At 27.7% G+C, this 15638-nt stretch overlaps 1 protein-coding gene across 4 annotated transcripts in view; it reads right to left on the bottom strand.

Annotated features, from left to right (window-relative positions):
* Nucleotides 1-2321: 2321 nt before the first annotated feature.
* The window catches only part of LOC100198378 (uncharacterized), a 137329-nt gene continuing 124012 nt past the window's right edge, over nt 2322-15638 (bottom strand). For 3 of the 4 annotated variants that reach the window (XM_065808885.1, XM_065808883.1, XM_065808886.1), the window contains 2 exons: nt 4503-4644; nt 2322-4414 (listed from right to left, as the gene is read on the bottom strand). In XM_065808885.1, coding sequence (XP_065664957.1) covers nt 2799-4414; nt 4503-4644 — 1758 coding nt within the window. In that variant the 3' untranslated portion in view covers nt 2322-2798. The remainder of the gene's footprint in view (nt 4415-4502; nt 4645-15638) is intronic. The other variant, XM_065808884.1, reaches the window with a different exon arrangement.

Raw genomic sequence — 15638 nt, 5'->3', positions numbered from 1 at the left:
AAAAAATTATTCTAAAGTATGTCAACCTGGATCTCAAAAGAAGCGTATTTTCATAGAGGTTTCTTAAAATGTTATTTGTTTGTAATAAAAATAAATGCTTCTTGTTTGATTGCTGAGAATCATCTTGTTAAAATTTTTTTAAGAGTCTTTAGCGTTTGTTTTACATTTTTTTGTCAATAAATTTTAAGAAAAAATATTTATGTTTTCTAAAATCTCTATGAAAATACGCTTCTTTTGAGACTCAGGTTGACATATTTTGAATAACTTTTTTTTCGACAATATTAGGAACTTTATCCCAAATACTAAAGATTTGAACCCAAATATCTTAACAACTTGACGTGATGGTGAAAAATGAATTGCATATTTGAAATCAAAATGAGAAATGCTGTACAAAAAACAAATTGTTTGCTCGGCACCAGGAAAAAATTTTTTTTTGTTGACCTGTGTAATCTTTCAAGATGGTCTAAGAATATGATTTTAAAGACTCTATTAAGATGGTTTTAGAGATCCGGAATTTCCAGTGATAATTACTAAGATTATTTTAATGTACTATATTAAATTTATTAGATTTTTACATGAAAAAAAAAAGAAGAGAACTTTAGCAAATTTGGATTACTTTTATGCAAACGAAGAAAAATGTTTTCATTCGATAAAAGAGGCGGGGATTATTTTTTATACAAACTTAATTAGTTTTTCAGTATTTTATCTATTTTTGTGTTTAACAGATTTATTAAAAGACTTTATAATCAATATTAATTATGCAATATTATTTGCATGTTTTTTTTAAAGGTCCTAATCTTAACTAAGATCGTTTTTTTAAATATAGAGATAACATGTTTTTAATATCAAATATTTGCTACAAATATCTTATCAGCTTGTTATTACTCAAAATAAATAAAAATTCATTACAATAAAATAACTAATACTGATTTTCATTAGAATTTTTTTATTATCCTCCTCCGACAAATTGCTATTTATGGGCCACATACCAAGATCCGCAAAGTTCAGCTCACTAAAAAGAAACATAACCCGCTTAGAGTTAGAAAGGCAATATAAAGAAATCCAGACAGACCTGTCATTTAAGAAACACATCAACTTAGAAACCTCAACCCTCCATTACAAGTTCGAAAATTTCACTGTGGATTTTTTTTCCCAGTTTTAAAATTAATTTTAATATTACCTTGAAATTTCTTAAGAGACAAAAAAAAAAATGATTTTAAAAAAACAACAAAAACTGATTTTCATTTGATATTTACAGCCGGTCTAGACAAATGTCTATTTTGCTAAAAAGTTAATAAATGCCGGTTTATATATAACAAACATGGAAACAATTTTTTAAAACCAAACAATTCAACTTAAAGTAATTTTAAGCAATAAATATTAAGAGGGGATCGTTAAAACTTTTCAAAGATCAAAAAACTTGATCTAAAATATGAAACCTGAGATAGTTGCATAAAAGATTTTATGATATTCAAGTTAAACTATGAGTGGTGTCTCTGAGGATTATGAATGATCGTAGTTTTACACAAAGCGATTACGAAAAATCTTTACATAGCATTACAAGAGGAAGATAACTTTGATATAAATTATTATCCTCTTGTAAAAAATAAAAGATCTTTAATATAAAACAAAAATATGGGGAAAATGTCGACTATAGGGGTATCACTCTAAATGTCTACTTTAGGGGTATCACCCTATATTGCCGTTTTAGTTAAAAAAGTTGAGATCCACAGGATAATTGCTAAGAAATGTTTACTGAGAATATGAGTCTATATCTCTCTGTCTATATAATCATATATAAATCTTAAACGCTACTTATCTATATACACATATATAAACTGCAAACCTTACACCCGTATATGTATTAAAAATAAATTCTTACAATCAGAGAATGAGTTGGTGCTTGACACCGGAGATGCCGCTCCAACGTCAATATAATTGACCGACCTTCCTGAACCAAGAACTGTAATATTGTGATAGTAGCTTACGTCCATTTTAATCGTGTCTGAAGAGGCTATTAGGAATATAAAGTGATATAGGCCTAAAGGCAAATATAAACTTCTCATAAAAAGTCTTTCTGATGTTTTGATTAAGTCAAATTTATGCAATTCTTCATCTAAACTTTTTTCTGCGTTTGTAAAAGGATCACTATAAACCGATCCGGCTTTTGAGATGAGTAACTGACAAATCACTGATTCGTTTGTTTCTTTACTTTCCCATTTTATCAAAACATTCATCTTTATTTTATTTAAGAATTTTTGCACATTTTTACCATTCGCATTTTAAATGTTTATAAAAAAAAATTGATTTAAAAAACCATCTCTTAACGTCGATTTTTTAACAAAAATCATTCAATTTTTTTTTTTATCATTTCAAATACAAAAAAATCAGCAAAATAAAACGTTTTTCTATTAAGTCCATAAATAATTTAACTTACATTATATGACTTCACAGCGTTATTTATTTAGTATATTTTAACAACTTAGAGTTATTAAATAACAACAAAAAAAAATTAATTAAAAACACAAGTGAACTTTGATAGATTAAAAACAACAAATAAAACTGATTGTACTTATGGGAACAATTAAATATTAAGAGAAAAAGTATTTGCAATAAAAATTTTAGTTGGTATTAATTGCAATACAAACAAATAAAAAAACCAAACAACATCAAGCAAACAGCGTGTCACGAACCTTTTTTGAATACGATTTCGATTCGAAACTCGTCCTATGTAATCCAGACTATATATATAAGAAAGACGCTTAGATATCTTCGATTAACTAATTTATATGCATTTATCAGGTTGGTATAACCGGTTTTACTATTTCCTTTCTTTTTTTATAAAAATTAATTAGACTTTCATATAATTCGCTTTCAAGTTCTTCTTCATAAAGCATACAATCGATATACTCTAGGAGATTTTCTAAAGTGCTCAAAAAGTTATCACTTTTATTATTAAAATTAAACGCTCCAGAAAAAGAAATTATGCTGAAAGATTTATCATCAAATTTTGAGTTTTTATGTGTTTGCGGTTTTACAGCTATTTTATTGTCTTTTATGGTGTTTTCTAAGACTTTTGGATCACTTGAATAGTTACCCAAAGTATTTTTCATGTTACAAGTGAATGTATTAAATGGTGCAGTAACTGCTTCCAATTTAGAGGCTGCGCTATTGACATTTTCAGAGTTTTTACAACTTGTATTGCCTTCAATGCATTTTAAGGGTAGAAAGTTACGAATTCGGCGGGAAACAAACTCCAACAAATCGTATTTGTTTTTTTTCTCACGCAACTCCTTCTGAACAGACGAGAATGCATCAAGGATAATTGATATAAATACTTTTATTAGTATAAAGAACACAACAAATCCATAAGACATAATAAATATTGGACCATAAATATATTCAGCATTGATAACTGTTCGATATCGAAAATTTCCCAAGATAATATTTATCAATGAAAAACTCGAGTTTAACAACGAAGAGAAAGTTTTCAACTTAGTAACAAAGATCAAATAAGAAAACTGTAAGTTAGCGAAAAAAAATATCGAAAAAGGTATAGAAAAATAGAGCAACGATTTACTTGCATACCACAGAGTTCGTATTAGTAACGACATTCTTTTATTGAAACGCAGCAATTTTAGAAATTTCAGTACAATGACGCTAGAAACGGTGGCAATCACGTTTCCGTAAATTGCATCATAATATGCAGCATCACTAAAGTTTACGTAAGTGTCTATATGTTCAAAGTATTGTTTTTTTGCCTCATTAACTAGGATGTATCGGATTATATAAAAAACCACTGCTAAGAATACCAAGCTAAAGCAAAATAGGTCAAGCCAATTTCTCCAATCTTTAAAATAAACCCATTTTAATAAAGTTATCTTCTTTATTTCTATACACAAATAACTAATCGTAAAAATCACAAACGAAAATTCACATGCTCCTATGAAAATAAAAAATCCAGACGTATAATTATCTAGACGAGTTGCTTGAAAGTTCGACGACGTAAAAACTCCACCGGTGGTGGTCAATTCAAATATCATTTCTATTATTGCATAAAAATTTTCTTGAGTGTTATATACCGTAAATTGAACAATTGCAGCTCGGGTCAATTCATCAAGCCAAGTATTATTGCGAAGATAGCTAAAAATATTAGATGCTACATAACTACTGTTTTGAATTACTACAAAGTATCCTCCGTTGGAATAGGTAGCAAAACGACCTGACGTTTTATAACTACCAAACTTTGCATAATTATGGTATTGCCAATAATTTGGATAATAGGCTGATTTATTTTGAGGACATAGTTTCCAGCCTTCACAGTATTGCGGAGTCTTATCTTCAAATTCACTAGTGTAAGGGTAACTGCACTTTAAATCTTTAAAATAGGAACGAACAGAATCCAAGCAAGTAGCTAAAAAAAAAATTTTGCGATCGGTTATTGCAACTACTAAACTTGAAACAAAAAAACAAAAAAAATTAGTAAAAAAAAAAAAATCAACATCTCTTTGTACGTAGCTGATGAATCCGAGCCGAACCCATTAGCCAAGTTACTTTGTTTAAAATAAAACCTTCTTTTTCTCCATACAAACCACGAGCAAAGGTATTACGAGCCCATACCCAGAACTCCGTAATTGAATCAATCTATATATATATATATATATATATATATATATATATATATATATATATATATATATATATATATATATATATATATATATATATATATATATATATATATATATATATATATATATATATATGTATGCAGATATATGCACTAATAAATATTAAAGTATATTATTGCAATGAGAAATAGCACTGCAGCGCTGTTTTATTAATTAATTTATTTTTTTATTAACCTTCAATTGAAATATACTAGGGTAGAGCGGGGCTAGTTGAGCATGGGGGCAAGTTGGGCAACTAAAATATCTCAAAAAGTAAAATATCAAAAATCCCCGGTTCAGTAACATGCACGGACAATTTTTCGATTTTAGACCAAAAAAGTAAAAAAATTTTTTTTTGCTATTTTCTCTTAGATGCTTAAAAATCAATTATCTGGAATCACTTAAGTGTTTATATTTTAACCATTTATTTGGCTATTGATTATACTTATCCTTTTTTCCTCAAGTCTTATAGTTCTTTTTATAACCTAACTGATGCGTCGCCTTGTCTAGTTGGGGTAAGTTGAACAGATTTAACAACGATTAATAAAGCGGCTATATCAGACGCGAAGATAAAATTTCGTTTGGGAAACATTTTAAGGTCCATTCACACTTTTAAATTAATCATTATAAAATACTTATAACAATTATAAGGTAATATCTTAAACCTTTTTTTTTTTAATATGTTATTATGATTTAAAATTATTTGTTTTTTCAATATTTTTAAAATATTTTTACTTCAATATTACTTGGTTAATAAAAGTTGAAAGGTTCTTGAATAAATTTTTTAAATTAAGCTTGCTTACTATGTTTATTATGATAATAATATTATGATAGTGTGCTTATTTATAAAATATATAACCAATTTAAAGTTTATATAATCCAAACATATATAAAATATGATATTTCATTTATATTTTGATTATTTATACTATATATAAATAATTTATATATATTATTTAATATTACTATATTTAAATAGAAAACTTTAAATATTGGTATATAACAGTTAGAGAGTGTGTGTGTGTGTATACACACATACTAACACACAAACACACACACACACATACACACTAACAGACACACAAATATATATATATATATATATATATATATATACATATATATATATATATAAATATATATATATATATATATGTATATATATATATATGTATATATATATATATGTATATATATATATATATACATATATATATATATATATAAAAATATATATATGTATATATATATAAATATATAAATATATATATATATATATATATATATATATATATATATATATATAAATATATATATATATATATATATATATATATATATATATATATATATATATATATATATATATATATATATATATATATATATATATATTATAGGATGCTTAATTATAAAAGAAAAACTTCAAATGGTGCTTTCACAAGCCAGCAGCTTAGTGATGCAGCAAGTTCTATTTTGGAGGGGGAAAAAAGCGTTACTGCAGCTGCTAAAGAATTCGACACCAAGGGAATGACATTAACAAGATACATTTTAAAACTTAACTCTGGTGGTTACCCAATAATTTTTTCCCTAGAGCAAGAAAGCGTCTTAAAAAATTATTTATTGCAAATGGCATATATATTTTACTGCTATACTCCTAAAGATGTTCGTTCTCTTGCCTATGAGTGTGCTCTTCAATTCAAAATCAAAATACCAGATTCTTGGACAGTAAACAAGATGGCTGGTAAAGAGTGGTGACTAGTTTTTAAAAAGAAATTTTTAATTATCTATAAGGAAACCTGAAGAAACTAGCCTTGGTAAGGCAACATTATTTAATGCTGCAAATGTAAAAATGTTTTTCGATAAGTTAGATGAAGTTATGGTAAAGTTAGGATAAGTTATATATACAAAGTACTTCACGAATATGGAACGCTGGCAAAAGAGAAATGTTGGTGCTATGACATCTGGGGAAAGAAGTACTAATGTCACAACGGTAACCGCTGTATCTGCTTCCAGAAATACAGTGCCTCCAATGTTTGTGTTCCCTCGCAAAAATTACAAAGATTATTTTGTTAATAATGGTCCAGTAATGGAAGTGGTAAGTAATGGAAGTGGCTGGATTACAGATATTTAATTGCGGCCGTGGCGCAGTGGATAGAATGCTTGCTTTATAAGCAGGAGATCCAGGTTCGAAACGAGCTCTGGACATATTTTCGCGTCACGGTAAGGAAGGAGGCGTGAACTTCCTGGTTAAATGCACTTCCGCAGTGCTCTGTGACAAGACCATTAGGACTTCTTGGGGCACCTAAAAAAAAAAAAAAGAAAAAAAAAAAAAAAAAAATTCAAAAATTTTATGCAACATATCATTAGGCATGTGAAGCCTTCAAAATGAATATAAAATTTTGTTAATTTTAGACAATCACTACTCTCACTTACATTTTGAAACACTAAACACTAAAGCAAAGGAGAATGGAATAGTTGTCTTTACCACCACACCGCAGCCATAAGCTGCAGCCACTAGATGTGTCAGGGTTTAAACCTTTTAAAAAGTACCTATCAGTTGCACAAGATGCATGGCTGAGAAACAATCCAGGAAAAGCCATAACAATTTATGATATACCAAAAATTGTTTCTGATTCATTGCAATTAGCTATAACATGTACTAACATTACAAAGAGTTTTCAAAAAACTGGTGTATACTTATACTTTTTTATCGTAATTTTTTTGCTGATTATTTTTTACCATCATTTGTCACAGAACGTATAGAACCAGCAAATCTCGTATCTGAGCTACCACACGGAGCTCATTCTGAAGTATGTTAAACATCATCTTCAGGTTAATCTGTCAAAAATAGCATTAATAAAGAGGCAACGTTACTTATTCCTGTAACTCCTAAAGCATTTTCTCCAGAAACTGTGCGACCTTACGCAAAAGCAGCACCACAAAAGATACATTTAACGAGACAAAGAAAAAGGAAAGTTGCTATTCTAACAAAAAAAATTGTCTACCTGTTAATCTCTTTCAAATAATAATAAAGAGCATTGTAATAAAGAGACTCAGTTAATTTTAAAGAAACCAAAAAAAAGTTCTAGCAGAACTTTTTTTTGGTTTCTTTAAAATTAACTTCTTTCTTCAAAAAAACAAAAAACAAAAAAACAACAACAACAAATAGTTGTCACAGAAATACATTCATTTTTTTATTGCTCAATTTACCCCACACAATTGCTACACTGCTGGGGTGGGTTGAGCAGCCTAATAAACTTTAGACTATATTATCTAAAACAAATCGAAATTTTTGTCTTAATCATTTTTTAGCACATCAAATTATCTTTCTAATAGTGAAAAAATTATATTAATCCAATGTACCGTTCAAGAGATCTTTTAGATTTAGTAAAAATTGCCCAAATAGCCCTGCCCTACTCTAATAAACTTTTATGTACTATTAGTATTATGGAATATTCCAAAGCAAAAAAATCAGCAACCTAATATGGTAATTTCGGTACAATAATGCGGAAATTTCAACATATTAAAAAATGAATTGATAAATTTAAAATGACATAAACAATTATACTGCCGTCACAAACATAATAAGTTTATATTCACATTTTAAAAATCGAGAAAATAAAGTTTTTGTGTTGTTTGTTATCAAAACATTTTTTAAACACTTTTTTAAATAAAATTATAATTTTGCACTTTTTAATTAAAATTATAATTTCAACATTTAAAATTATGATTTTTAACACTTTTTTAATTAAAACTATAATTTTATAATTTAAAGCATCATAATTAAGAAAATGATTTTAAAACACCTTCAACATTTTATGTTTTTAAAAAACGTATTAACTGTTTATAAAATAAGACAAAAACTAGGTATATCAAAAATATGTGTGCTTAAATAAAAAATATGGATATATTCTGTTTGCAATGTTTTAGTCAAAGTAGGGGATAATGGGGCACCATGATACATGTTTGGTTTTTGTTTTGTAACTACTTTTTTAAACACATTTTTTTTAGCGATTAGTGCAAATTGTAGATAAACATTATACCTTCAAAATTAAATTCTTAAATTACCAAAATAAAAGAGGTCGAATTTGTAAAAACTTATTGAGTAAAAGTCGAATTTTGTATCAAGGTACTCCACCCATGGGGTACCTTGATACAGTCTATGGGGCACCAGAAACAGGATAACAAAAAAATTATAAAATGTAGGCAAACAATACAAAAAATTATATAAAAAAAAGAAACAACATTTCCTGAAGACTCATTATAAATTTTTAAAACTAAGAATAAGAATCATAATCATCACTTAATAAATCATTTTCGGAAACAAAATTTTTATTTTTATTTTTCTGATAAGAGTTGTTTCTTTATCTTCCTTTTCTTTTCTTTACTTCAGTACATTTTGTGTTGGTGCATCTGTTGCTATTATACTTCTAGCTTTCTCACCAGGTTTTCTTTCAGTGGCCTTCAGAAATCCTTTAAACTGAGAAGGGCTTTAAAAAGTTAATAATTTCAGAATCATTGTCTTGACTTGTACATGACTCGGAACTGAAAAATCGCTTCTAAAGCTTTTCTGGTGAGAGTAACAAGTTATTGGTATTCAGAGTTTTTCCAGTATTTGTTTGATATGTATTTGGATTGTTTCTATCAATAACAACACTACATAAAAATCTGCTTCTGAATATACATTCTTATCAAAAGGAAATATTCCACTTCTCCTAAATCCACTTTGAATGTTTGTGATAAAAAATTTTTTATATGCGATGTTAACACAAGATGCAACTTTGTAGATAGTGATTCTCCAGGGATGATTTAGAACACTCACAGTGACACATCAGGATAACTTAGAAGCCAAGATTTTACTATGTCATTAAAATAAACTTTAAATGGAGCAAATACAGAAACGTCTAGGGGCTGCACTTTGTGACTATGTGGTAGTATAGTAAGATTAGTAACACTGATACATTTAGCAGGATCAAGAGCTTTTTTAAGTGGCTCTCATGATTATCAAATATAAGTAGAGATGGATTTTTCTTTGACGAAAATTTTTTGATATAAAATGTTGAATTACTTCTACAAATAACTCTGTATTCATCCATCCAGTTGGATTTGTAAGAGATCCAAATGGTGCCTTATAAGGTAAATATTGCTTATAGATCTTAAATTTACAACATATGTCCATAATATATTTGAGGGCAGGTGACAATTTACTGCTTCAAAAGATTTTTTTGCTCTTTAGTAAATACTCTTCTTGTAAAAAAATTGGGTTTCATAGTAATGATTTCTCCTTCTTTTATTCCTTTTTTCTTTTTTACATAATACTGTATACATAAAAACACACATTTAGAATTTGCTTTTAGTCACAAACTTATACAAGTTTTATTTACTAAGTTGGACAAATACTTATTGGTGCAGAATACATGAACATAAATTACCAGCAAAAGGTGCTGTGATTAAGATCAACTTTTTCTGCAGCATTTGATGAACACCCTCTTTTTAAATGTTAAATGAACACCCTCCTGTTTAAACTAAATCAACAGCTACGTTCATTGAACTACTTGAGAAGGTTCCTTTACTAGTTTTTCAATAACAAAAAGGCTTTACAATGTATAAAAATTCATTTTATAATTATTTTATTAAATGTCTTTGCCACACTGAAGAGCTCATGAAATATAGTTTACAAAATAGAAGCACTTTCTGAAGAATACAGTGAATAAAACATCGTAAAATGTTACAACTCCAAAAATTTTAAAATTACTTTGCAACAAATTTGAACCTCTTCCAATATTATTGACATATTTTGATTCGAATTATATGTTAAACAATACATCTAGTAGTAACTGATTACAACTCAAAAGGATTTTTCATAATACTTTTATATTGCTGTATAATTGCTTTGTTTCATGGTGCCCCATGTGTCATGGTGCCCCACTCTCCCCTAACCATATTTTAGTGACCTTTTTTTTATTACATTTAAGAAATCTTGTTTACACAAAATAAAAATATAATTGTCAGTTTCTTCTAAATAATTAATAAAAGGTTTTTAAAATTAATTGAGCACTTTTAAGTTTTTGCAGAACTTTAACTTTTTTTTAGGAATTCATTTTTTTTTATTATATCAGATTTTTTATTGCTTTTGATACCAATATCTTGCAAGATTTGCATTTGCTTTGGAAAACCTCCTTTCATTAGTTCCTTCGAAAAATCTAATTTTTTGAAGTTCAATTCTGGTGATTGTTGTAGTCATTTTTGAAAAACCAGACTTTGACTTTCACGTCAATCTTTTGACTCTCACGTCAACCTTTTGACTCTCACGTCAATCATTCCTCTCACAACTTTTAATTGCTTCATATCATGTAATTGATTTTCTGGTAAACATAAAAGTTTCTATAATCGCAGTCTTTAACAATAAAATTTTAGAAGTTTACTTAACTACAGCTTTAAAATCTTCAAAATTATAAAGAATTCTTTTCTTTTTCGTTGCTTATTTAAAAGTATGGTAAATATAAATCCTAAGACATGTAGGTATAACCAAACTAAAAATTAATACTTTGATTTCCTTGATTTTAGATTCTACAGATTTAATTGTTAATATTTGTAATCACTGTAACTAGAGTGAGCCAGTGAGTGTGGTATTAATACACTATGACAGCCTATTTTCTTGATTGCTGTTTGTTAAGGGTACCTGGGCACATGCCCGTTGGTTACTGCCCTGGTAGTATTATTAAATAACAGGTAACTGTTCATCAATTTTTAACAAATAAATGTTTTTTATAAGCTTGTTTATGTTATTTTTAAACTTTACTTTTGAAATTATTGCAATAACAACATATTTAAATTTTAAATTTATGTAAAAAAGAATTTTTATTCACTGTTTATAATACAACTTTTGTATAAAAAAATATTTTAATGGGTACCTAAGTACCCACCTATTTCATTGACGGGTCAGGGTTAGGGTTAGGGTTAGAAAATGGTTTCATTGACGGGTTAGGGTCAGGGTTAGGATTAGAAAACGCCTGCCGGGTATCAAGAACTCATATTGGGTAATCATGAACTGCTTTAAAAAATATGAAAGATTATTAAAGATAAATAACAAAGAAAAAGGCAGGATTTATTTTGAATGCTGTACTCTTGAGTCCTTAATAAAAAGGGAGGGGGGGCGTTTATTAATTTTTGGAAAATTTTCCCACCCACCCCAAGCTTATTAAGACCCCTCGTTTATTAATTTTTACTTGTTATCAACAAAAACTTTGTATCTACAAACTAAAAAAAAAACCAGTGAAAATCGGCCTTAAAAATTAAAAAATATTTCTTTCAGTCACTGATAAAAACAAAAACTTTTAGTGTAAACAGGTTTCAAAATTGCCAACCTAGTAAATCTCGATTTGTTGAAAACGAGCTTTTGGTTTATTTCTTACCAAAGTTTAAAACATATCAGCATATTAAATCATATTGAAGCTATAATAAAATTAAATAGTTTAATGCGTATTTTGTAAAAAATATTAGTTTTGATTTATAAACTAAAATTTTTTATAAAATATGTGTTGATGTGATACCATATTGTGTTGAGAGCGAACAGTAGTTGTTGAGTACCAAATCACCACAAATATTGGTAATTGTCTCTTTTCTCATGTTGGAAAAAAAGTTTCATGATATATAGCCTTATAAAACTTGTATCTTTAAACATATTACATATGCAAACTTGCTAAAACAATGAGATACGCTAAAATGGATTGTCTCAATCCATTCTAGCATACCTTCAGTAAATTGATCAAAGAAAAATTTTGAAAAAATTGGACAATTGTGCTACCCATTGCCTAAGTAAAACTGTAAATCAAACTTTAGCTAAGTTCATGATTTCTCATTTCTGTTTAAATAAAAATTTATATGCTTATAAACTCATAAGCTGTTTATAAAATATTTATTTACATAACATCAAAAGTTTGAAAGATAAAACTAAAACGCAAAACTCATAGAAAACTTCAAGAGGAAAAAAATATTTAAATTTTTTTTTTTTTAAATAGTAAACTATAATATAGAATAATTTTTTTTTTTTTAATGTTGTTCTCCTCCCCAAGGGCAAGATAGCCACTACACCCAAGGAGGCTACCTGAATAATAAACCTCCTAACCCTTTAACTCTGAAACATGAAAAAAAAGAACAAGGCTGATGTGCTGAGAAACTAGTTGAGAGTGATACTACCAGAGATGTGGTGAGGATTGAACTGTTGTACAATTCTTTTTCCTTTTTTAGAATTTTTTTGCAATAGCATACTGTTAGAACAGCGTCACAAAATTTTACTATTTTGAATTCTGGGATTGATATTCAGATAAACAAACGGTTCATATATGCATATATTTCTTACTATAAGAAAGCCATTATTACTGAAAATGAACTATTTGCTCAAATACCATATACTAATCAGGCATCTAATTATGGAAATAGGTTTCAGGCTAGGTGGTTTCGTATAACAACTTCAGATTGCAAGAGTATAACAATCAAAGGCAGAATATTATATAGTAAAGAATTTTCTTTGCAAACAGTGTTATAATAATTTAAAAAATAAACTTTGGTCTCCTAAAAATGCAAAACTGTTGATATGATATATGAGCTTAAAACAAGAGTCAATAACAATTACAAAATATGAAGTGTTAACAAATACAAAAATTGTTACTAGTGATATTTTAATACACCAAAATTATCCTCATCTGTGTACAATTCCTGATGGAATTTACTTATGATCTTATTAATACCATCATAGGAATAATAGAAGTTAAATACTTAAAATTTTAAAAAAATTGTAGTTTTAATGAAATCTTGCAAAATAATGAACTTTTGAAACATAAAGAATCAATATTTTATTATTAATGTTAAAAAATTATTTTTATGTCACACTTATTTATACTATCAAATACAGTTGCAACTTTTATTAACGAAGCTAATTTTTGTGACTTTGTTTTGGATGCTGTTTTAGTTCAAAATATAACTACTGTTGTATGCTTAATACAAAGAAGGAGGGGAGGGGGACACGCAAAAACTATCTAATTCTAGTGTGGCTTGCAGTCAAATGCGCATTTTTTTATTCTCAAAAGAATTAAATTCTGCTTGTATACTAGTTTGATTTTATGGTGAGGAATAAAACTAAAGCTAGTTTTCGACAAATTAAGATATTTTTTTTATTCTTATCGGTGATTGATAATAAACTTTTATTAACTCTTTTTTTAAGTTTGGCATGAATATTTAAAGAGTATTGTAACTGGTGTTTGATCATTCTTTTCTAAACAACAACTCCCAAATTTTGCTAATGATAATTCCATGATAATGATGTCTGTAAGCAAAGTAAAGATTTTATTATGGTGATTTTCAACGGTAATGGCAGTACTTTAGTTCTATTGGTGCAAAGGGTTAATGCATCTTTTGTTTGTGAGTAAGCTACTCCTGATTTTATATTTTAAATTCGGAGAATTTTTTTCTTGATAACATTTAGAAAAAATAATAGCGAGTCCGTCAGACAGCTATACAAACCTTTCCTGATGTGTAATCTTTCTATATTGAGAGAATTAGTTATTGCATTAGTAATGCATTTAACAGCAGATCTACTTAAAGGTATTTCTTCAAGACTCTTCCATTAAGACCATTATTACTTTAACTATTATAGTCCCAAAAAAAATAGAGCTTGGTTGTTAGGTTGCTAGTAACTTTAGCACAGTTTACTACTGCCACTATCTGAGAGTCATTTAAAAGATTTTATAGTGTTTCAGAAATCATTTTAGAATTACTTTCTTTACACCTTTAACTTCTCTGGACCTCCAATCTATCATTAAGTTATTATGTATAATAACAGCAATCATTTTAAATCGATTGAACTGCATTAGCTGTAGAAAAGTTAGAGTTCTATCAATTTTTCCTTAAATTGAGTTTGTCTAGATTTCCATTTGACTTAGAAATTCTTTTTATTAGACATAGTGCTGACTATTCTTTGTAGAAATGCATAACTTACTGTTTTGCTATAACTTCCGGTCTTGCTATAACTTCAATTGGAACTTTATCACAATCAGTTTTCATTTTATCACCCACTTCAGAAGCTGTTGTTGAAATTTAAATGCTCCTAATTGCGCAAAAGCAACCTTGAATGTTTAAAAGTCTCAATATACAATCTAGATTGTCTAAAATGAGAAAACTTCTTCCTTAAAATTTCTTTAACTAGCTGTCCAATAAGCTAGTGGTAACGGCTGTGGTTTTTCACTGCTTTGAGCACATGACGATAATTTGTCCCTGTTTTTCCATTGTCAATTGCTCAAATAGACAAATTATCATTTCAAAAAAAAAATTGTTATTTTGAATGTTTTGTTATTTATTAAAAAAAAAAATTCAATTCAAAATTACAACAATACAAAAAACAACATTAACATTAAAATGAATAAAGAACAGAATAAAACATTTTTTTAATGAACAAAGAACAGGAAGTTCTTCAATTCACTTCATTGCACAGTGTATCGCTTCATACAAGCTAGGTGGACAAAAATATTTTGTTTTGTAATTTCATTCCTAAGAATGTATTTAACAATATTTTGGTGTTTTATTGATTAGTTATGCAGTAGGGTAGCCTGGGGGAGGCAGGGGGTCAATTACCCTGCACGTTTAAGCTTATAGGGGTGCCAAAAAGTCAATTTTACTATAAAAAGTATTTATTTTTATTTTTATTTTATTGTAAAAAAGGCGATATTTTAATTACTTTTAAGCTTTTAAAAGTTTTTGTCTTGAAAAAGATAATTAAGTAATAAAAAAAAATACTAAATTTCAACACATAAATAATGTAATAAAATTTTGCCTAAAGTAAAAATATACTCACTACAAATATACAAAATATAAAAATATACTCACTACACTACGTAAAACAAAAAATATTTTATTAATAATTAATTATTAACGGATGAATCATTGTTATTTTCACTACCCGATGAATCG

This window comes from Hydra vulgaris, chromosome 11 (genome assembly GCF_038396675.1).
Source record: "Hydra vulgaris chromosome 11, alternate assembly HydraT2T_AEP".
NCBI lineage: Eukaryota > Metazoa > Cnidaria > Hydrozoa > Anthoathecata > Hydridae > Hydra > Hydra vulgaris.
This window is presented reverse-complemented; position numbering and strand designations above follow the sequence as displayed.